The sequence below is a fragment of the Strix uralensis genome, chromosome 3, assembly GCF_047716275.1.
Source record: "Strix uralensis isolate ZFMK-TIS-50842 chromosome 3, bStrUra1, whole genome shotgun sequence".
Taxonomy (NCBI): domain Eukaryota; kingdom Metazoa; phylum Chordata; class Aves; order Strigiformes; family Strigidae; genus Strix; species Strix uralensis.
Genome location: NC_133974.1, coordinates 76,147,567 through 76,171,512, shown reverse-complemented (window position 1 = coordinate 76,171,512; position 23,946 = coordinate 76,147,567). Strand labels below are relative to the sequence as shown.

General features: G+C 42.0%; 1 protein-coding gene across 1 annotated transcript in view; it reads right to left on the bottom strand.

Annotated features, from left to right (window-relative positions):
- Positions 1–507: 507 nt before the first annotated feature.
- FNDC1 (fibronectin type III domain containing 1) overlaps positions 508–23,946 on the bottom strand; it is a 45,092-nt gene continuing 21,653 nt past the window's right edge. Inside the window, exons 11-19 of the mRNA XM_074862952.1 lie at positions 23,065–23,130; positions 20,936–21,097; positions 18,328–18,558; positions 16,861–16,969; positions 9,282–9,361; positions 7,297–7,326; positions 4,894–5,055; positions 3,734–3,856; positions 508–2,266 (exon numbers count right to left, since the gene is read on the bottom strand). Coding sequence (XP_074719053.1) covers positions 2,151–2,266; positions 3,734–3,856; positions 4,894–5,055; positions 7,297–7,326; positions 9,282–9,361; positions 16,861–16,969; positions 18,328–18,558; positions 20,936–21,097; positions 23,065–23,130 — 1,079 coding nt within the window. The 3' untranslated portion in view covers positions 508–2,150. The remainder of the gene's footprint in view (positions 2,267–3,733; positions 3,857–4,893; positions 5,056–7,296; positions 7,327–9,281; positions 9,362–16,860; positions 16,970–18,327; positions 18,559–20,935; positions 21,098–23,064; positions 23,131–23,946) is intronic.

Here is a 23,946-nt window from a genome sequence, read left to right as displayed (position 1 = left end):
CATCCACACACTCCATCCCATCGTCCAGGTCATTAGACAGAACTGGTCCCAGTACTGGCCCCTGGGGTGACACTTGTAACCACCTGTCATTTGGAATTTGCACTATTTTTGATCACAACCCTTTGAGCCTCATTACGCAACTAATTTTATGTCCACCTTAAACAACTATCCAAGCCATATCCCACCAGTTTGTCTATAAACACAGTGGGAGACCATGCTAAGCACCTTACAAAAGCCAAAGTCAACGACATCCACTTTTCTCCCCTTGTGCACAGAGCCAGTCATCTCAACAAAGGATATGATTAGGCTGTTCAGGTGTGATTTGCCCTTGGTAACTCCACGCTAGCTGCTAACCACCTTTGAAAGGGAACAACACACTCACATGCTTTCAGACCCTTAGAAAAAGTTGACACCAACTCCTCTGCTAAGGACGACTTTTTGAAAGCTAACAATTTGTCACTTTGTCAGATTACTTGACACAGATGACCAGAAAGAATGAAAGAGAAATTGAACCATGTATCATAGGTTTATTAGGGAAAAAAGTTATACTTCAAGGCCATATATTTGGCACTGTACTGAAGCAAAAGCATGTGAGAACAATTAAAATGTTAAAACCCAAATCACCATGAAAAATAAAATGCTCTTTTAATCACTTTAGTTCCTTTTTTGTCCCCATACAATTTACAATAACTACAGGAAGCAAATGAAAAGGTATTAGAACTACACTACATGTAAGCTGGAATGAGAGTGAGAGATGGACCAGAGACCAGATCTGTCCCCCAGGTATGCTGCTACTCTCCCAGGCTATCAGAATGGGGGAGTCTTACTAACATGAGCAAAAGCTGTTGAGATGTTACCATGAAACAGTAAGACTGTGAAAGTTACTGGGTAAACCATTAAAGCTTCCAAATGCCTGCTAAAAAAATCATCGTACCTTTCATCCATGTCAGCTTTTGCTTTCTGGTCTGGATGGAAGAGATTTCAGTAATATTTTAAAGGAAGTGTATCCCAATTTGTCCCCAGGACGGATCAAAGTCAAATGAGTTTCCTGCTAGTTGATTCTTGTATTGGTAGCTTGGGCTTCTTTTTGGAGGGCAAATAAATTAAAGGCAGTTTCTAATTTGCAAGTTACTCATCCCATGTCTCTGCACAGTGAAGTGAAAGATACTGACAAGGAATAAATAACAAATAAGGTGAGGATGGATTGAAGAAAAGTAGAACTAAAACTTTTAAATAGAAAAGGATAGAAAGTTTAACTGATTCTGATAAACTGCTGAATGTGTGCTTTTTCTGGACTATACAGTGCCACTCTAACATAGATAGAGGGGTAGATTCCCACTGAATGTCCAGTCCAAAGGCTGCCAAGGAAGTGGGACACAGGTCTTTGATCAGTAATTCAAATGTTAGATCAACAGTACTCACAAGAAGAATACAGCTCTTTCCTTGGTTAATATATTGTGCATAGCAATATCTCAAAGAATTAACAGCACCTTTTACATAAAAATTCCAAACATATTTATCTAGTGAACAAGAAAATCTCAGCATCTCTAAGCAGTACTTCTGCAGATGTACAGTACTGTATTTATATAGATATAGATATACATATATCTCAAAGTGAATTTACACTGTGACCTGGTGATTAGTCCAGCACTGGGTGAACCCACAGGGTAAGTCTTCAGGAGAATATATTGCCTTTGGTTGGTGGCCAGTTACATGGCATAATTGCAAAGGGGAGCCCTGGTGGGCAGCAAAGGACAGTTTAGCATCCCATTAAGCAAACACAGCATGCTTAGGTCGTTCCTGCAAGATATAAGAAACTTCCAAATTTTCATAGCTAATACAGTTCTAGTTTTCACAGGTCGCACACATTGCAACCGCCTCTCTGTGCCTTAAAGACCCAGAGGAGGAAGGTAGGACACCAAACTTATATCCTGTCCCTGCTTCCCAGCAGAAATCAAGCAGCACCACAGATTTAGGCTGGTAAAGGGGGGACCATGTTTGGCTTCACAAGGGTTTCTTGAGCAGCTGGTCTTCACTGGTTTGCCTCATTTTTCTTTTTTTTTTTTTTTCTTTTCTGAATCAGTTGCTCACAGTCCTCTGGTAGAAATAATTTGAAAAGCATGGTCTGCCTAAGACGGGAAAGCAGACTGCTACCATTTCCCTGGGATGGGCACACCACACTCATACCAGCCCACATAGTAGTAGGGTGTTGTGTGTCCAATGCGTCCAAATGATACAGGCTCCTGGCGGTACTGGCGGTAATACCCTGTCAGGAGAAAAACACCCGTTTGCATTTCAAAACAAAGGCATAGTAATTTAACAAAAGTAACAGACACAGCAAGAGTCAATCCCACAGCCCAAATGAAAACTTAGAAGCTGTCTGGTAGGGAGTTTTGTCAAATGGGTATTTGCTAGCCCTAGTATTTGGCCTAGATCTTTCTTCAATGATTTAACTCTGGTCCTTTATATTTCTTGTAGTTTTGATTGGTTTTACTGTTCAAAATCTCTTGAACTATTCTGTAATGCAGTGGTCTGCCAAACAGCTTCTGCATTTCACTCCAAAAGGTGGCTATATTTCAGCTGTGTTTATGAAGTCTGTAAGTCAGTTTAAATATACGAAGGACTTTGGGGCAAAAAATACCATCAAATCGTATTATCTCATAGGGCTCAAGAGACTATCAACAAACATCAGCTTTTCACAAAACAAAAAGGTATAATTTCATGCAGTAAATATGGAGTTAAGCGCTTTCTTCCCCTTTTTCTTCATCTGCAGAAAGAATGTGACTGCTTTAAGCATTAGGAGAGGTGCAGCATTCTTCTCTGCATAGCTCGTGCACTGGAACATCTGAAACACTCATGTCTTGTGCCAATAATATAATTTCTGTGTGCTCTCTATCTCTGTCTCCTGGACCTAGTAATACACATCTGGATTAATCATCCCTCTTCTGAACTGAGAAATACAGTACTTCCCAGCGATATATAAGTATCAGTGACTATTTCAGTTTCTTCCTGGTAACGGCACCATGAAAAGAATATCAACAAATAATTTAACATGGAAACCATTAAAGCCAACTGAATAATTTATATCAATAGACTTATTGAAAAGATTGGCTGACTTTCATAAACTGTGTTCATTTTGTGAAGCAAGTCGTCACCCTCTTGGCTATGTGAGCTGAGCAGTTTACTCAGAGGAACTCCTAGGTGAGAATTTTCATTTGGAGGGAGATATCTACCAGGCCAGAATAAAAGTCCTTCAGTCCAACCTTAAGTCACTGGACATACTCCTATGTGTTTTGCATTGAATGAACTAGTCAGAAACCATTTGCAAAGGCTGTATTTGCAAAGATGTAGCTGGTCGTTTGTGGCATATGGAAGAGTTTTTGCACTTCGATTCAATGAGGCAAGTCTTATAATTAGGAGAAAGGTTTCATAGACCTATACAATTTTTTTCTTTCTGTTTTTGCATTTTGTTCCTGTAAATTATTTGCATTATATGCCCCTCTCTTTCTTTCTCTCTCTCTCTCAGCACCCACAAGTCTTGGGACTTTCATAACCTATTCAGCTAGGCCCGAGTACAACATCACCTCATCACCTACTGTATCAGCTGGACTCCTCATGGAGCTGCCAGCAGCTGTGGACTAAGAGCCCCACTCTGTGCTCCATTCCCTACCCCTTAATACTATGGATGGGATGACAGGCACCTGGCCAGCATCCCACTCCCCCATTGCCATACCTCGGATGGTGGGCAGGGCTTCAACATATGACTGAGGTCCCGTTCTTCCATCCAGGTGTGAATCCACAAACTGGCAGTGGTCTTCACCCCTTCCCCAGCTATCCCCAATGCTGTAGAAGGTGTCTGAAGGGTGATACAGACAGATTATTTGACTCGGCATTACTTTGCTCTTTACCACCAGGAAAATAGATGTGGGAGAAAGCAGAAGTATTACAGTGGCAAACATGGTATTACCAATGAACAAACAGTGGCTGGAAAGAGGGAGAACGCTACCTCACAGTATGGAAGGAGAAATTATGGATAAGAGAAATAGTTTACAGCTCAGTAAGGAATAGGTCCCATTTTACAAGTCCATGGACTCTGCACCATTTCAACTGACCAGTCATTTCAATATATCATGAGAAAGTAAAAATGCTGTGTATGTCAATACCACTAGTTTGATTGTAGTCTCAAATGAAAACTAAAAACTGTGGAGCTCTCTTTTTCTAACAGATGGGGTGGGTCCTGCCACCCTGTTTGTTTCTTATTGCATATTCAAACACTGCCTTCAAACTATACCAATGCACTGCAATAAGAGTAACGCATTAGCATAATCTGAAAAGCCATTGAGATAATCCCAGTACCTCAGATCAACAATATGGAAAGTTTCCTTCAGTATCTCTCAGCAAATACACCCGTAGAAGAACTACTGTTAACTCTTAGGAGTACTGCTCACCCAGTCCCTATAATACCAGACTTTCCTTCACTGTTCCCCACTTCAATCTGCCCCAGGGATCTCTAGGGTGTATTGCTGTGTCTGACCATGTGCAGCTAGGGCTCACCCACCCATGGAGAAAGCGTGGGACTTCCCAGGGAGATGTGTGGGGAGCAGCACTTTGTTTTCACAGTACAAAGCACATTGCTTTCTCAGGGTACAAACACACACAGGCTTTTCAAAGGAAACTTCCTCCTGTCCTCTGTCTAAAGAGCTCTGCTTGAAAGCTAATGCCCAGGGCATGAGTGTAATGTAAAAGCAGGGCGGTTTGGCTACCACACTGGACCTTCTCGAGAGAAGGACTCCCAGATAGCCATCATACAATTCTTTCACAGATGAGGTGAAGAAAGCGAGAAAATGGAGATGACAAGTAATCATATGTCAGAAAATTAATCTTGGTGCCTACCTTTCAGGTCATCACTGAGGTAAATCTTGTACCTTAAGGAGTTGCAAAGAACCACTCCTACAAATTTGCGGTACCAAGTTCGTTTCACGTACTGCTTTCCACTGCAGTCTGAATAGGTGGGGTCGTATTTAAAAGTGAATGGGATCCAGATAGGCTCACCACCTTGAAGAAAAAAAAATTCAACATTAAGGGCAGACTTTAGCTTTTCAGCCTGAGTTTTGCTGAGGTTAACATCTGATGTTTTACAAGAGATGCTGCAGCAGGTTAATGTGTAACTTTTCTATATCCAGAAATACTACTACAAGAACAAATATAAAAAAACAAAAGGAAGGGACTTGATTAAGTAACTTCTAGGCAGTAGATGTTAATAACTGTTAAAATAATTTTAAAAATATTATTTCATGTACTGAACCACAGTTTTAAGTAAACAGTCTCACTGTTTATAGTAAGACATCTTCTCTACCTTGTGATACTTAGGTTTTTTTCTCAACAGAGCCTGATCTTAGGTCTGACAGTGACACTGTCTAAATACAGTCACTTGCATTTTAACACTAAGTACAAAACTTGACCCTTTTGCTAAAGAACGGCTGTTAAGAATTCTGTGGTGAGTAACAGCCTGTGATGTGAAGTAAAGTCTACTCTTGCTATTTGGTTGAAAAGAACAAATCAGAAACATACTTTTCTGTTTTGTTTTCTCACATTACGTCAAAACAGGTGAGTTTCCAAAAACAGACAAGCGAGACCTTTCCTGGGGAACTCTGTCCAAAGCACTGCTGCAGAGGAGACTGCTTAATTGTACTGCAAAACACTAAATATTCCTACTGGCTTACCTAAATGTTTGCTTTATACTAACCAAGACAATATAATTTCTTTTTAAATTGCTGTTGTAGTAATGTATATAGAATTACACAAAAAGCTTCCAATGTGATAATTGGTATTTTTCTCTCTGGCTACAGCAAAAAGCCCTGTTTTTACTGTGCTATTTTGTGGTGGTTTACAAATGAGATTGAGTTTTTCCTGTTAGTCATTCTTCCCGCCTCTCACTAGGCACACAGATCAAATCCTACAAACACTTGCATGTGAGAAGAAATCACTGATCAGCAATCCTCAAAACTCTACTGGTATGGACCCAAATCTAACTGGACTGTTTTTATGCAATTAGTCACATGGTGAAAGGATTGCAGGATTCTGGCCATAGCTTTCTCTTTAGAATAAACCAATATCTATTTCTTGAACGCAGTTTTATTGCTGTGAATAGTCTGCTTTTGTCCACCACTTTTGCCCACCTCCAAAAATCCTCAAGGATGAACTTAGCATGTCCTGTAAGAGCTGTGTTGAATGTTCAGAAGCTCTTCATTTCCACAGGTTCCCAGAGCTCTACCACCTCTTTTTGGTCTATCTTATCTCTACTACTGCAGCCACACAAAAATATTTTCTCTTTGTCCAGTCAATGCAGAAACTACAAGCGCAAAAGCCATCACTTTCTAACACCTCCCTTCCATGAACAGACCCACAAAACAACTGACAGCAAAAAACCTGAAGGTGACTGGGAACAGGGGAAGGCCACCGCTTTCAGAGGCCTCCCACACTGACTGACAGAGAAATAGTGTGCTCTGCAGTATCTGTGCATCATCAGAGACAACTGAGAGGACATGTTAAAAACAGACTAACAAGCATAATAAAACATAGAAGGGAGGGACACGCTGTACATTGTTTTAATGAACAATGTAGTCAAAAAGCCCCAGAACCAACCATTTGAACAGCTTAGGAAAGCTGACAGAGTGTAATAACTATGAGGTCTTTTTTCTTGCATCTCTTCTGAGAGCATGTGCTGCCTGGGGTTACCCTACCAATGTACATGTCCACAAGGTTGGTTCCAGCACCAGGAAATCAGATCTTCTGATCAGGAGCTGAACTGTCTTATTGCAAATTCAGAAATGCAAAGCAAGCTCAACAACTTCATGGCATATCATTCAGGTCAGTAACAAATCCTTGAATTTTTTAGTATTTATAATGGCATGATGATCAGTATAGATGAGCATAACAGCTAGAGACAGGAAAACCTGATTCCACAGTTCAAGCTATACTCAGGCAACTGAAGGACACAGATACAGAAGCAATATATTTTAGTGCTTATTTTAAGCAATTAAAGCTGTTGTACCAGGCAAAAGATGGGCCAAAATCAAGTGCTTATTCTAACATATCTTTACAAGATTTCTTTTCAAAGACCAAAATAAGGGGTCTTAAGATAGAAAATATTTTGTGAATTAGCACAATTTACTACCTGATCCTGCTCAAAATTGTAACACAAACTGCATGCTAACATGCTTCTAACACCTATATTGTAACTGTTTTGCACAGGTTTTATGCATTTCATGAAAGAAACAGAAAAATAAGACTTACCAGGTGGTCTGACAATGAGGAGAGGATTGTCTAGAAGAATGAAACAAATACAAAATTTAATATTTTGTTCTAAACCTTGTTTTATGATATAAAACATACAGTGTCACTCAGTACAATGTCAGTTGCAGGGTAACTGCCTTTAGGTCCTTTATGAATGTGAGATTTACATGTCTCGTCAATTTGCAGAGCTAATGAGTGTTTGTTATTCCACTGTTTTTCTCAGTTGATGAAACTTCCCACAGGATTGTATATTTATTCTGATTTAGATTTAGCAACTGCCAGATGGAAAACCACCTTTGGCCACGTGACAAATGAAAGAACAGTGCTGCAAATAAAACTTTAAATTTGGTGGATTTAACCTGTTAAATAAAGCTCACAAGGCAGCTGATTTTGAATGGGAAAACTAGGCATTTAGGACCATAAACTGGCAGCCGGATAATCAGCAAAACTCCCTGCAAGATACAGCATAGAATCACAGAATCATGGAATCATTTAGGTTGGAAAAGTCCTTTAAGATCACTGAGTCCAAACGTTAACCTAACACTGCCAAGTCCACCACTAAACCATGTCCCTAAGCACCACATCTACACGCCTTTTAAATACCTCCAGGAATGGTGACTCAACCACTTCCCCAGGCAGCCTGTTCCAATGCTTGATAACACTTTCAGCGAAGAAATTTTTCCTAATATCCAATCTAAACCTCCCCTGGCAAAACTTGAGGTGATTTCCTCTTGTCCTATTGCTTGTTACTTGGGAGAAAAGACCAACACCCACCTCACTACAACCTCCTTTCAGGTAGTTGTAGAGAGTGATAAGGTCTCCCTTCAGCCTCCTTTTCTCCAGGCTAAACATCACCAGTTCCCACAGCTGCTCCTCACAGGACTTGTGCTCAGACCCTTCACCAGCTTCCTTGCCCTTCTTTGGACATGCTCCAGCACCTCAATGTCTTTCTTGTAGTGAGGGGCTCAAAACTGAACACAGTACTCGAGGGATGATCACTTCCCCAGTCCTACTGGCCACGCTATTTCTCATATAAGCCAGGATGCTGTTGGCCTTCCTGGCCACATTGCCGTATTTTTGCAATGCTAAATATTATGCTTGGATTTATACTTGAGCTTCTTACGCCTTTAAAAAAAATCTGAATACGTTATGGAGGACCATTTACTTCTCTTGCATTTTTGCCTCCCTTCTGCGAAGACTTACTTCCAGGGTTCTTAATGGAGCTTATGAAGCAAGCATTACAGGTTAAATAAAGCCCAATGAGCAAAGGCAAAGACTGCATAAACCCCATGTCATCAAAAGGGCAAAATTTGCAAGAGACAACAGACCTTTCACTCAAGACTGAAAAATTTGTCCTTTATTATTCAGTGGAGTCATTGGCCTCTGGCTAAATGGAAAAATAATAAGAAGAAATGGGTAAAAATAGCTCATTTAATGTACTATTTTTAGAAGGGGGTGTTGCTCTTGAGTGCACTATTAGCCCTGTGAAAGAGCATCATGCCTTGTCAAAAAAAGAACGGAGAACTTTGCCTGTCTGATGGAACAATTGTTTCCTATATTTCTTCCAGAGACAGCTGCTTCCAACTGTTCAGCTGTTCACAATTACAAAACTAATTTACTAAATGTTTGGTTGATCTATCAAAGACATTAAACTTCCCATTGCTTCTGTATTGTTGAACATTAGTAGTCTTTTGTATTTTAAATTCAACTTCCTGTTCCCCTGAAGCTCACTTTAATGTCACTTACATTTTCATAGTGGCATTAGGAGTGCATATTATTTTCCTAGCTTTACTGAAAACAAATAATTAACCTAAAAAAAAAAATCTCAGTTTCTGAAACCAAATAATTAACCTAAAAAAAAAAATAATCTCAGAACAGCAAGTTCAGGATAATCACCTTTATTACTGTGCTGGTTTCAGTCATTGCCCTGCCACACCTGTTATTAGGAATTCAGTTTTGAGATTCATATGAAAAGCAAAGCATACCAGATTCCGTGATGAATGAGACTGAAGAGCTAACAGGTCCATAACCAAAGGGATTCTTTGCTTGGACTTTAAAATAATAACTGAAACAAAAAGAGAGGGAAAATAAGATTAAAACATTGATTCCACTTCAATGGCTAAATTATAAATAATACTAAAAAAGCGTGAGAATCAAACCAGCAGAATTCCACTGAGTTCAGGTGTCCTTTGCATTAAATGGAGTTGGATACTGAGCCAGGGTGAGAGCTGGCTATTACAGATAAATTTCTCATTTTTGCAATTGCTCCCATGTATATTTGTGGATCATTTGTTTATATCATCCCTCTTCCAAAACCACACACAACTACATCCACTTTATACGAAACAACCAATACCAACAGACAAAAAGAGAAAGTTGCAAGGAAATTAAATTCTGATCTCAGGAACAGTTTTAAATCAGATTAACTCCTATTAAAGCAGTGGTGTAAACTGCAAACTAAAACTGGATCAGATTTATATGAGATCAGAAGCTAAGCTTTCGACCTTTCTGTAAAAACTCTAGCAGCATTAAGATCACAATACTTGAGTAATATGAGAAAGCTTCACATGTTGCCTTATTGATTCCCCCGAAGTATTTAAATCACATGCTTAACTCAAAGCACATGACTTGCCACTAGAACTCCATTCTTTGCTCAGTAGAAGCAAAATTATCCTCATCCTTAGAGAAGAATATGTGTAAGCACATTTTTAGTTAATTTCCAAATACAATGATTTTTAGTTGATGCCTACCCTGACATTTTTTCCCCAGATTAATGTTTTCTTCTTTCCCTTTTATCTTTCTATCTGGTACAGCAGAAACCAATTAGAATGTAAGACTACTGAAAAAATTTCCAGCACATCATTTTTAAAGTGCCTGAGTTTAGGTTTTCCTTTCTTGCCTGCTTGCTCAATTTCATTCTTGTAAAGAAATTAATTTAACCAAAAAAAATGAGTGTGTCTCTGTAATATACATATAGTATTTGAATCTTGATTTAGCCTCTCATCCCAAAGCAGACATCCCCAAAAGCTCCATACACGACCCACTTGACCGGGCAAGTGATTACTTGCAGGAATGCTTCCCATGAAGCACTGGATTACCTCCCCTGGTAATGCCCCATCTGAGTAGCAGGCCTGACGCTCCTCAGGTAGTGAAAGTGAGCCTGCACCATTAAAAACATCAGGTTGCTCTTGGTGGGAAAGCCCTCCCCATCCTGCACAGAAACCTGCCAGCACTGCCCCACTTGCATGGCTCACACTGAGCTGAGACAGGACATGCCCCCTGTCCCTGCTGTGTCCCACAGCAGACACCAGAAACTGGATCCACTCCTGCTTTCTGCAGCCAGTTCTGCCTGTAATTAATGACTATACGATGCTCACAAATGATTCATGGTTTTCTTCTTTTAAAAGACACGCACACTGTTGCAAAAACAAACCATGTTAAAGAGCAAAATTTAGCAAGGCTGTGCTTTTTACTTGTGCCTAGCACAATCCTCTTGCTGGCAGAAATATTTGCTTGTAGTTTTAAATATTGACCTTGATTTCTTGACTGCAGCTGCTGAGTGTTTAGCACGGATCAAGAAAGAGGAGAGGAGAGGCAAAAGGCCTCCTGTGTGCTCCTCTACTTCTGACCACCCAAACGGAGCACGGCAGCCTGAGCGCTGCTTTAGTCCCCTAAGTTGCCAATGCTCTTATGGGACACCTGCACCCATCCACACCTCCTTCACCCACTTTCACCTTCTCCACCCGGATCGGGGCAGGGGCCAGCAGCACAAGGCTGACCACAAGGATGAGACACAGGGCAGTGATTCCTCACGCTGGCTCCCAAAATGGCTGCAACACAGCACCGAGCTGTACTGACCTCAGCCAGCGCTTAGTGTAACTACTTCAGAAGAGCAGGAGAAAAAAGTTTTCCAGCCCGTAATTCTTTTCCGTAATGCTTCAAAGCATAGTGAAAATATCTGTATTGATGCCTGACTTCCGAATGCTTCCAAAGAGGTATAATTTGATACCACCTCCGCAACACAGTGGCACCTTCTGAGCAACCCTTTCAATGCACTTAATATGTGTGTATTAATGCTAGCTTCAAAACATTCCCATGAGATATGTAAGTGTGATGATCCACATCTGAAAGAGGAGAGAGCAGCCCAAGAACCCGTGCACCTATATAAGTGGGGAAAAATATGCAGTTTTTTATCTAATGCATAATGCAAGAACTGATTACTTATGCAATCAGGACAACGGTACATTCAGGTGTCCTGTTATGTACACAGAAGCCCGTCTGGGACACATGATTGTTTAAGTTGCCTGCCCGACTGTCTGGAAAAAAACTGTGATGAAGTTATGAGTACATTTTTCTTTGATAAATTGGAAAATTAGTTTCTAAGCCTTTATATTACACAAGAACCCTCTAGTTGTGCCAGAAAGAGAGCCAGGTCTCATGACTTGCTGACCTGTGATTTAAACATAGATGATGCTATGATTGCTGTATTAAGAATGTCAATAAAATAATGCAGTCAGGATATATTTCTTTTTCAGACATGACAAATAAAAAAGAAATTGCCAAAGCCTTCCTAGGTCCAGGCATCTGACATTTTCATTAGTCATAATCCTTCAGCTGATGGATTTGCCAGGAAATCTCAAATCAGTATAATTCAACTGTTCTTCATCACATAAATACATGAACAAAATTTGTAATATATAAGTTGATTGTGCTTTGATTACACTTTGCTTAGGCAGAATTGCAATGAACTGTTACCAACAGGCACAGAAGAATCACAATGGCAACAGATGCAATACCGTTCTTTGTTCATTTTCAATACAGACGAGAAAAAAGCTTTTCCTCCTAAGAATAAACCTCCTTTGAGATTTTATATACCACTTCACATGTCAAGAAAGGACATAGTACACTGATCGGGCAATGAATATGTAATATTTTTATTCATTTAGACTATATGACTAATCGCATCACCATACCTGTCACTTGGAGTAAAATGATTTTATGACTTAATTCAAGGTATCTCCCTTCTGTTGGAATTAAATAGCTGGCACTCACAGCCACAAAGTGAGATAATCACTCAGCATGCTAATTAGGGAAGCAGCTGTTTTTAGAAAAATTAGTTAGCTGTAAAATCCTTTTTCCAGCCTCTCCAAAGGCATGCCTGCATGGACCCCCAACCCCGCACCATCTCGGCAGGCTGAGATGGCAGGATGACAGCCAGCCATGGGACGCATAGTGGCACCATCCACAGGTGCTGCAGGTGGCAGGGCAGAAGCCATTGCACCGTGACCACATGCCAGCTGCAGGGACAGTGGGATGGCTGCTGCTGGACCTCCATCAGCACTGAGTGAGAGCTAGGCTGGATGCACAGAGGGTACACGCAGAGCATGCGGCTGCTGCCTGTGGGAGGGGAACTGGCATGCCCAACCCAGTGTCCAGGAGAGAGAGACACGCACTGCCCAGGAAGGAGAGGGGACAAGCCAACAGACCCACTGCCCAGCAGAATCAGTGGATAGGGGGAAAAGAGGCTTGGACAGGGTCGAGAAGGACAGGCAGGTTTCCTCCCATGAGCAGGTGGAGAGGGTAGCAGGGGCTGAAACCCTCCTCCTACAACTTCCAGAAGAAAAACATGTAAATCAGCTGCCTGAAGGTTCACAGGCTAGTGCAAAGTGTCTCCCTCCATCAAAAATGGTATAGCACTACATCTGTCATCAATATTTACAACAAATACTATAACAAGACACTGGAGCAGACCTGGAAGAGGAGCTGGTGTGGGGTAGGTATGTGCCACACAGGTCTACCACCTGCACAGGACAAGGGTTTCATTGACATCTTACCTCTTTTGTGCTGCTCTGATGATACGCCGTAGCTGATGCTGCTTGTTGGACATACTGCAACTTTGCTTTAATGGCGATACAGATAGGAAACAGAAATTTACGGTGTATCTGGCCCCTCAGAGCCAGAAGATCCAGACTCTGCTTGTGGTTGTGAGCCCTGAGTAAATGTTTGAGAGCCTCCTATGAAATGCTCTGTGCAAACACTGGAATTGGTAGCAGGCACTGTGGGATCAAAATTTTGTTCCCTCCAGGGAACAAAAACCAAGTGGACAGGGAAGCAGATTTGATGAGACATGGAGATACAGTGGTAAAGGATGATGTTTTAAATCATGAGACACTGACACAGCTTTCCTGCAAAAAGGCAGGAAAAAGTCTAACTGTGCTCAAGATGGAGATTGAAATGTTTATGATGAGGATTATAATGTTTGTGACTGCAGGAGACTGGATTTAGTGATTGAGCGGATGCTGTCCAGCCCTTTGCATCACTTTTCCGTGACAGCTGAGAATTAAGGTTAGGGAAGGGACATTGTCAAGACTACCATTTTTAAGACTTAATAAGGTTTAAAGTAATTTTAGTGTTTACGTTTGCATGTCACAAAAAAGCAGCTCCTGTGTCCACTGAAGCTGACCAGAGTTTTGCAAATGGAAAAACTTCCACCTCTCAAATGGAATTTAGACCAGGTCTCAGAAGAAAACTTATGACATGGGTTAAACGTAGACTTCCGTTTTGTTTCTAAAACCTAAATACCAGGCAGATGTTTTCCAGGATATGTTGACAGCTTTAAATCTTCTCTGGGGCTGACTCCTGCCAAGATGCCAACCCGTTTTGATACGCTGTGCACGCGGCAAGATTGCACCACCAACAGCCCCTCATGGGATGCCCAGCAGTCAATAGCATCCGCATACAGTAAATCCGACTCAATCAGAGATTTCTCACAAAAGGCACTAACAATGCAAACACAAAATTTTTAGACTAACTTCAGATTTCATGTCATATTTTCTTAGTTAGGCATGGGGTCTTTTCCCAGTGGTTAGGGAGTTATTTTTAAGACAAAAACTATGCAATCAATTCAGTCTGTGGATTTAGAGAATGTAAATGAGATTGGCTGATACACACAATTTCTTTGTTGTAAAGAACCCTCCTTCTCCACCACAGACCCCACATGAAGCCTTTATTGCCACCACAAAGCATACAACAGGGGCCAATGGATTATACCATTCTCCAGTAAGATGCTGGGGAAATAATATGCTTAAAACAAACAGCACCTGCTTGAACCTCCCTACTTTGAAACAGAACCTTAATATTTGACATGGGAGTTGCTAGGTTCATGGAAATGCATAAACCTATAACCTTGCTGTTCCTATAAAACTCCGTTCAAATACAGTCAAGTTGTGACCTTCTGAAGCCTGGAGTTAATGTACGTCTCAGCAGATGTATCACAGGTTGGCAGCTCAATTCCCACCAATTCCCCCACACTGAGCGAGTCTGGGACAGTGGCTGCAGGGCTCCTGGGCGCTTTCACTGCATCTGCTCTTTCTGATGACCTGGAGCCCTTGAGATGGTGAGCACAAGAAGCGGAGAGCTATCACTGCCCTTCAACACTGTCCTTGGGGCAGCAGGAAAGGGAGACTTGACTGAAAGACAATGAAGAGGTGAGAAGCTGTGGCTGGAAGGTGGAAATGGCAGAGAGGCAAGAGACAGGAGCCCGGTCAGGGTAAGCTAGGGCATACAGGCACGCCTCCCTGGCCTGCGTGAGGGACAGGGTGAGAGTGGAGGAGTGAAAACTGGTGAAGGGGAAAAGGGCTGGCGATGTACAGGAGTCTGGGATGTGGAGGCAGGAACTGGGACTAGTGGCAGGAGAAGAGAGGTTTAGGGAAAGGGTATCCTCAAGTCACAAGGACAAGGATGTACAAAGGCAGGACGGTCTGCACCTGCTTCCCTCACTATCTAGGAACAGAATTTAGGAGATCTCAGACCTCTTCCATCTTGTTATAACAGGTGAAACCCACAGATAAGCAGTGCCCCATACCACCTTCCATACATTAGTAACAATGATGTTTTATAACAAGGGCTCTAGCAGAGGCAGAGCATACAATTGCAGCTCTCTACTGTGCAAATAATATTGCTTTAATGCACCATGAACCACTCTAAAGGGCTTGCACTGGGGTCTAGATTATTAATCTTCAGAATAGGTTGCCTTTTTTTATCTCTTGGATATGTAAGAAAAAGCCTCATGAAGCATGTGACTGACAGCACTGTAGACAGAACAGGAGAGGATAAGGTGGCACAAAGTTTTTCCAGGGACGTGTCCCTGGTGCACCTGCCTAAGGAACTGCTGCTGAAGTTGCTCTGGTGCTGGGTCTCCCTAAGTGATGCCATGACCTCAGAACTCTGTGGTTGGAGGGAACTGTCTGGGGAGGAGACAGGGGAGTAGCACCCCCTTCTTAACACACACTGTGATTTCTTGGTGCTTGGATGTTTCAGGGCCAGCAGGAACAGCTGCAGGTGCAAGGCACGTGTGAGTCTATGCTAGAGTCAGAGCTGTGCAGAGAAGCACTGTGATGTGGTCAGAAAAAATATGCCTGGTCATATTTGAGACCCAAATGCTACACTGCATTGACATTTCATAATTTATTTTATTATTTAATATGTTAAGATTTTAGATGAAGGTCATGCTCAAGCATTTCTCTGTTTTCTAGATTGAGGTTCTCAGTCAACTGCTTTTAACCTGTAGAACCTTCCCTTTGTCTATAAATCATCTTGGAAAGAAAATATACTTTAGGTGACACAGTTTCTTTCCTGTGTTGCCCTGGCACAAACCCTATGTGGCTGTCCTAGGAGTGCATGCTCTGATCTGCAGCTCATCATCAAGTGAGGTATGCTAGTCCTAGCTCACAATCCCAGTGCATCTCCCAGGTTACCAAATACATGAGCAACACCTGCTACCAGTGTCTAAGAGACTGTAGTCATCAGCACGTGAAGAGCAATCACTTCACCCAAGACAGCACCAAACTATTTCAGACTCAGAATTTGAGAGAAAAGTATGAGAGACACCAAGCATCTGTCAAAAGAAGTAATTTTAATGTAGTCCCTCTGTGGCCATTTACTTCCCACCCAATTGCCATGAATTATTCCAATATCATGCAAAGCATGTATTCCTGTTCTGCCATTTCAGTGACACTTTTTGCAAGATAAAGACCTAAAGCTCCTGCCAAACTGACTTCTAAGCAACTGTCACAGCCTCATTACATGCCTCCAAGTCTTCTCTTCCAGCACAATTCATTCGAACAGACAGCAAAAACAGACCAGGGAGTGGCACCTCTCCCCACCAGCCAGGTATCAAACCTTGGCCACACCAGTATGTGGAAATGGCCACATCACATCACACCAGGGCTACACTTCAGTATACTCTTCCCCCTAAAATTTGATTCAGTTATGCATAAGGCTATAAAATGCATTTTTAAAGTAAGATTTTCTCTGTTACTGATATGTGGTTTTATATCACAAACATTTATGCACGTACACAGTCATCTGCTCCAGGGCCAATATGGTAAAAATAATATGCAAGTAGCCGTGCAGTTTAGAAAAAGAATTTGCTGTCAAACAGAATGAGTAAAATCTATATCAGATGTAAGCATTTATACTAAGGCCAAGAAAAACAATTAACAATTCTCAAAGTTTGTTTTACTTCCCTAATAGAACTGAAAAAGAGTGGATCAAATTCCCTACCGTGTGTTGGGCTTCAGGTTCTCAATTGGCAAATGAGTAGTCCCTGCAGTTCTGGTTGACCACTTATTCTTTAAAAAGTCATCATAGGATGCACTGTAAACCAGGTAGCCTGTAAATGGGAAAGACAAATCATTGTGAGGATTCTAAATAAATTTTAAATAAATTATATCCCTAGGTGTCATGGTAGATTTTATGGGTCAAAAGGAGTAGAAGCATCTTTGAATACAAAAATGATTCGATGCCTAACTCTCCTGGAAAATCTCAGGCTACAGGAATTTCCTGTCATTAGCTAATAATGATGGAGCATTATATCAAAGGATGGTACCCAGGTGCAAATTCTGATTTAAAACACAGTGAAGGCAAAAGATGACAGAAGCAACCCATTCACTGTTTTAAGTGATACACTGACTGTGCAGAAACTAATATAGTTAGAAATGCCAGGGGTTTTTCTGGAAAAAAAAAAAAAAAAGTTATGCAGACTGCGCTTGGTAAGCTACTGGATCAACGGCCTTGAAGAATGAAACAGCCTGTTCAAGTGCCACCTTCTCCCTTCCCAATTATCCCATTATTGCTGCTTCATCTCCACCAGCTCCCACCCCTCTGCCATGGCTGTCAGCCACAGACCTGGGCGAGGCTCCTTTAAAACTGGACGTTAGCACCAAAGCAGTGGCATTTTCCAGTGCTTACTTCAGATCTTTTGGGTCCACTGACAAAGAGGGGTTGATTACTTTCTAAAATATTTTGGTTATGTACTCTAGTGTTTTTCCAGCAACTTTTGAGATTCATTCTTGAAGTCAGTTGGGCTTCTCTCTGGCTCTCAAAAGGTCTAAAGACATTAAAGGAGATCTAATTTAATACATTTGTTTAACATATTCCCCATCTCTGGACCTCACTTATCAGACAGATATTTGAGCAAAATTTCAGTAAAACAAGGTAATTTACTCTGACACATTCTTTTCCTACAAAAAAAGAGGACTAGAAGACTGCCAAGCCAGAAGCCTCTCTACAGGCTCCTGTAGCCACGCTCACTGCCAGGCAGGACTCAGACCGGCTCCAGATATGCCATCACCTTTGCTCAGAGTGGACAGAAGCCGAGTGTGAAAGATGATCCAAAGACAGGCTTGGGAGGTGCCTGCAGTTTTGCTGAGGGCACTACCTAGGGGCAGAAGTGCTCAGCTGAGCAAAGCACTATCACAGCTATCATCCAGGTGAGAAGTGGTGCCTTCAGAACCACTGGCACATAATGAGTGCCAAAATCTTGATATCTGGACCGACATGGGCTGGTTGGTCTGGCACTGAGGGACAACACAGGGACCTTTCTCACTCCTCAGAAAGTAGCTCACCTCCTTTAAAAAATTGCAGAGAAGTGACAACTTCATGAGCCATTGGCTCAGTTTAAGGCAAAAATGGTCATTTGAGAAAACCCTCCCCACTACCCCATCAGGAGAGCAATCCTCAGGAGAGTACCTGTTACCATGTCTCCTCGAGCAGGTTTGGCCCAGTCAACGATGACAAAGGAGTGACAGCCTTCAACTGCCACAACAGTGATGTTGTGAGGGGCTTTAAGGGGACGCATATCTTTCTCTCTGAGGTCATTAGGGATTATTTCATCGAGGCTTTCCACTTGGAAGTGCTCCAGGGCCTCTGTCAAGGAGCAGGGGGCTGCTGGATCTTTATTGAGATAGGTCACATAAGGAGCTGGAAGAGACAGGGAAGGGTGGTGTTTAGATAGCAGTTTGTACATACCACAGAGGAGCACACAGGCTGGCAATTTCCTGAAAAGAAGAAAGGCAAGGTTTGTGATGCATTTTAAAATTTCTCCCCTTCCAGCCCAGAGACAGTTCATTGCTGCCAACAAAGCATGGCTCGCCCTCAATTTGATTGATGAGCAGGGAGAATGAGATGCCAATATTCAGGTCTACCCCTCACTCACTCAAAACTGTAGCCAATTATGCAAAGACAGAAGGATTGTCTTTGCTACGAGAGGTGGTCTGACTGCAGGACCTTCCACAGGCTACCTCCAGCTGCTCTGGAAGGTGGGGTTGGAACTGTCACCCAAACTCTCTGCCTTTCCACTCATGGGAACAGATCCCTGCCAGGGCCTTAGATCATCTAAGACTTTACGGGTCTAAGTGGTTGGTTCTTACACAAACATCTTAAAGCTAGAGTGAAACAACATAGGGAACAGGAAGAGTAATTACAAGGTGAAGTCTGGCCACGTTAAAAGAAGGGATTATTGCTGCGATCCCCAGGGTACTACGGGACCAGGAGTCATGAGTCCCTACCTTCCAGGCATGTGCTCTCAACCTGTAACTTCTATTTTTAAAAGCTTTACACTGACTGGAATTGCACTTCAGATCAGGAAAAGATTAAACCATCTTTTTATTGCCTTAAAAGTCACTGTAACATTCAAAGTAAGGACTATAAAACTCGCTTTGGAAATGTTTATTCAGTTGCAATAATACAATTCATTGAAATGGTAATATTATTTCCCTAGAGCCTTGAAATGTTCATAGACCAACATTTCTTGGTTTATCTTATTGGATTTCATGCCCTAAAGGGATTTTTTCCAGATCTTGCAATGAAGTTAATTTTAGCCTCTCCAGCTAAATGAATCAAGAAGCACTGTCAGTGAGAGAGCCGAATAGAAACATCATGAAATTGTTTGGACAGGGAAACTGAAGATGCACTGGAAAAAGTCTTGGCATATATAAAAACAAATGTTTTACTCCAGCAGCAGAGCTCCACTCTAAGCCACATGAAGCTTGTGGATATTGGAAGGGAAAGCAAGACATGAGTCAAAGCTGACTCTCCATCCTCTGAACTCCCATCTGAAATGCCAGGTGAGCCAGCAGCTGACCTGACCTCAGTTCAAATGCCAGAGGTTTGTAAAGGGCTGCGGGGGGGTCACCAGTCGGGGGTGAAGGCTGGAATGCTCTACCACATCGAAATCCCTCCAGTCTGGGCCCCAGCTGCTTCTGTGACAAAGAAGCAGAGCAGGTCTGAAGTGAGAGCTGCAACACATACCTACACACTTGAATGGCTCACATATAGGAGCCAGCCTCATGGCTCATGTCAATGTATTGGGGGTTCCTTCACCAAGTTCCTTCTACAGAGCAAAGATACAAATAGCAAAGTCAAATTTATCTCTGTTGGTTTTACTTTTTGGAAAGTTCATATCCAAAACATCATTCATTCCTTGACTTTGAAGCACACCTTTGACATACATGCTCATGCAAAGGTGGGTGAAATCACTGGGGTTGCATGGGTCAGTGGAAAATAATTTGGTCCCACAGAGGAATACTCACACTTACATGGAGACTTGCACTGATTGAACTACTGGTGTGAACTTAAAATGATGTAGCTGAGCTGAACTGAGCACCAGAGTTGACAGTCTTGCTCTCTTACTGACTTCAGCTAAACCAAACACAATGCAGAATACAGAGCAGAGCATTTATACTGAAAGAGTACAAAGAGGTTTGCACTGCTTCAACAAATTCAGTGTGGGTCCATACATACACATGCAAGCATCAAAGCTATGAACAAAGCTCTGCTGTTCGGGCTTCCCAGGTGACAGTCTGTCCTGGTTTAACCAGGATAGGGTTAAGTTTCCCCAGCAGTGGGGGGGAGCTCTAGCCGGGTTATTCAGATACCATGCCGACGTCACATCCTGGCAGGTCACATTTTCCTGGCGCTGAGCGAGGTGCACTCGTGGTTTTGTACATCGTGCTTCAAACTGCTGTATTTGGTAGCTATTTTGCTCTGTTCATTGCCATCACTATTACTGTTATTGTTATTGTTGTTGTTGGTTGTGTTGCTATTGCATCGTTGTATTAAACCTTTCCTTATTTCAGTCTTGGGGCTTTGTATTTCACTCCCTTTGTGGGGGAGGGGCAGCAGCCGCGTGGTCTCAGACCCCGGCAGGGGCTAAACCACCACACAGTCCTTACAAGGACCACACACTAGTCTGTTGGACGTATTTGTGCAATGGTGTCAGTTTAAGGGCTGACCTTGCTAGAACAAGAATCCTTTGCCGCACAAGTAGTAAGCTACATAAACCAAAAGACATCCTTACCAGTGAACCGTTTCTTCCCAGCAATATCATATTCTGACACAGGGCCAGTGCCAACAACACTAGTCTCCGGATAGACAACATCCAATTCTGTCGTTGTAGAAGCAGTGGTGGTGGTGACGGTGGTGGTGGTTGGTGGCAAAGTGCTCTCAAAAAACTCATAGTCTTCAGAGGAAACATAAGATGAAAATGTTAGCTTGCTTCACATTATTTTGGCTTAAGTATGAGAAGGAAAACATTCTGTCAACAGCCACAGTCCCAGAGCAGTGCTACGCACCCTGCCCTAGCTGTCTCACACTCCCCACAGGCCTCTAAGTCAGAGTTGGTCACACCTGAGCCTTGTGAGGGTTTCTACCAAACTGATGGGCAGCGAGCATAAAGCCTTCGCATTAGAATACTAGCATTGTTGCTGATTTAGACCTCACTCACACAGGTAAAAAGGATGACAATAAACAAATGTATTCATACACCAATACCCTGAATACACTTTGTCTGGCACCTCCCCTCACAACCCCCAAGAGAAGACAGCACAGTAATTGAATCCCTAGCCGCAGCCCTCAGATGCCAAACCAAGGAGATAAGGGAGTGAAAAAATGGCTTTTTAAGAAAACTCTGTGTTATTATTCTAAAATGCTAGAGCTGGTTCATACCGCTCTTACACCCTCCTGCAACTTAAGAGGCATGGAGTCTTGCACTTACCATTCGTGGTCCCATTAGGGCCATGAGGGAAGGCAAACTGCCCCCATGAATCTCCTGATATTCAGTACTCCTTGATATTCAATCCTATTAAATCCAGTGCTCCTTGAAAAGCTACTGTGCTACCAGATTGACACACAAAATGAAGGGAAAGAAGCATCTGGCATCCCTGCTGTGTCCTCATACAGGTGGTAGGATTCAGTTCATGGCTTTGTTTTCTGCTTAAAATGCTAAAGCATTTGTTTTCTGCTTAAAATGCTAAAGCATCTGTTTTCTGCAGGTGACCTGCACCTAAGGGGAGGCCTGGCAAAAGACCTGTGCACTGAGGATATTCCACTTTCATGGGGATGTAAGGAACAAGGGATGTAGGACTAGTGCAATTTTTAGTTCACACTCTTCTCCCCACATTACAAATGTTGGCCTCAGTATGAAGTGATCAGACTAAAAAGCACAAAAGTCTGTATCTTCCTCTCAGCTGCTGCATTCTCTTTTTAAATGCTTTTCTGTTGTTGGTTTGACTTAAGATCCCAGCACTGCATCCACAAAGAAAAAAACTTATTATTCTAGAGCCATAAATTCTACTATTTGACTTTAACAAAGTACTTATCCACTTTAGTATGTGGGGGTAGGAGCTGGAATCTGAGGATTAAAAGGAGCAGAACATCAGGAGTCACTGATGGCAGAAAGTGAATGCTAGTTCCAGTAATAGAGAATTTGCATTCCCTATGCAAACTTACAATTAAATGTTGGGACTTGAGGTTTTCTCTTCAGCTAAGTTTTGTGTGTCCTGCATTATAATAACAAGATGTCAGGAATATAACTCTGCAAAAATCTTTCCCTATTCTCCTTTTACCTGTTTTCAAATCTCTTTGATTTAAATTCCACATGAATTCAGCAGATTAATTATTTTATATGTAGGAAAGCTCATTCAGTATGAGCATGTTTTATAGTCTAAATGCAGACCTCACATCAAAAAAGAAAAGGATAAAAAAAATATATTCACAGTGCTGTAGAGTGCTAAAAACTTAATAAGGTATTTCAAGTTTCCAGGGGTCAGATATTATTTGGATCTTCTATTTTAGAAGAGTTGATTGACTTTGACTGGGCTGGAGTTAGAAGTTGTACCTGAGAAAGTAAAGCTAGGTTTGAAGCAGTGACTGTATGATGCAGCTCTGAACATAATTTATTTCCACAATAGGTTCCTGTTAAATTGCAGGACTGATAGAAAGGGACTTTCACATCCAGAAACAGTTGCCTTTGCACCCTTGATCTTCACATGTGATGCAGGACCCTGGAAAGCTTTTCCAGCTCACCACTGCTTGCTTAAGCTCCCATCCACCAACCTGCCCCCTCAAACCCAATTCCAAAGAAAGAAGACAGGGAAAAAAACAACCCCAACATGCCACTTGCAACAGACTTTTACAGTTAAACAGTACCATCATCATATATCACATATGCCTCTGGAGTTGCTGTCACATCTGAATCCAGTCCTGAAAATGTATCTATTGAAGGAGAAAAAAAAAATACGATAAGATTTGAATGGTCTCATCCCTACCCTCCTAGTAAAATACTTCTGGAATAAAGTTTAAAATAAAAATCTTTAGCCAGTTGATTTGCAAAGCAATAAGATAACTGCTTAGTTTCCAAATAACACAGTGACAGTCCACTTGGCATATTTAGAGTAACAGATGAGTGGCTAACTGCAGTGGCCAGGAGTTTTGCTGCGGGAAAACGGGTTCAGCGCTGCTACTCAAAATCAAGAGTAATGCACCTTCCAGAAGCTCTGCTCCAGGCTCAGCAGCTCTGGAGCAAAGGCAGGCTGCCAGCAACCGCGTAACACTCAGGTCAGGATTTGACAACGTTTTATAGTCTCAGAAGCAGCAACTGTGAGAAATTCATATGAAAAAACCAACCAAGCAGCTGAAATAAACTGAAAACTTCTATTCAACTATTTCTGCAGGGGAATAAAAATCAAACAACCCACAGAACCATGACATTTACAGACTGTGCCTATGCTAGTAAGTAATGCAGCCCAAAAGGAATGGATTTGTAGAATGAAGTAACTGGTGCTGGATGTTCTGGGGTTTTACTTTGCACTAGCTCTAGTCTGATCCTGTGGACTGAATGCTTATTACAGGCTGGGGCACATACGTGTCATCCTGCAGAACTGCTTCGGCTTTAGTTTCATCCAACAGGAATTCAGTTTGTGCACACTGAGATTGCTCCATGATGCAAATGAAAGCATAGCAAGAAGAGATGACTGTGAGGTGCACATCAAAAACTCTCCCCAATCCACCCCAAAAACCAATGCAAATGCA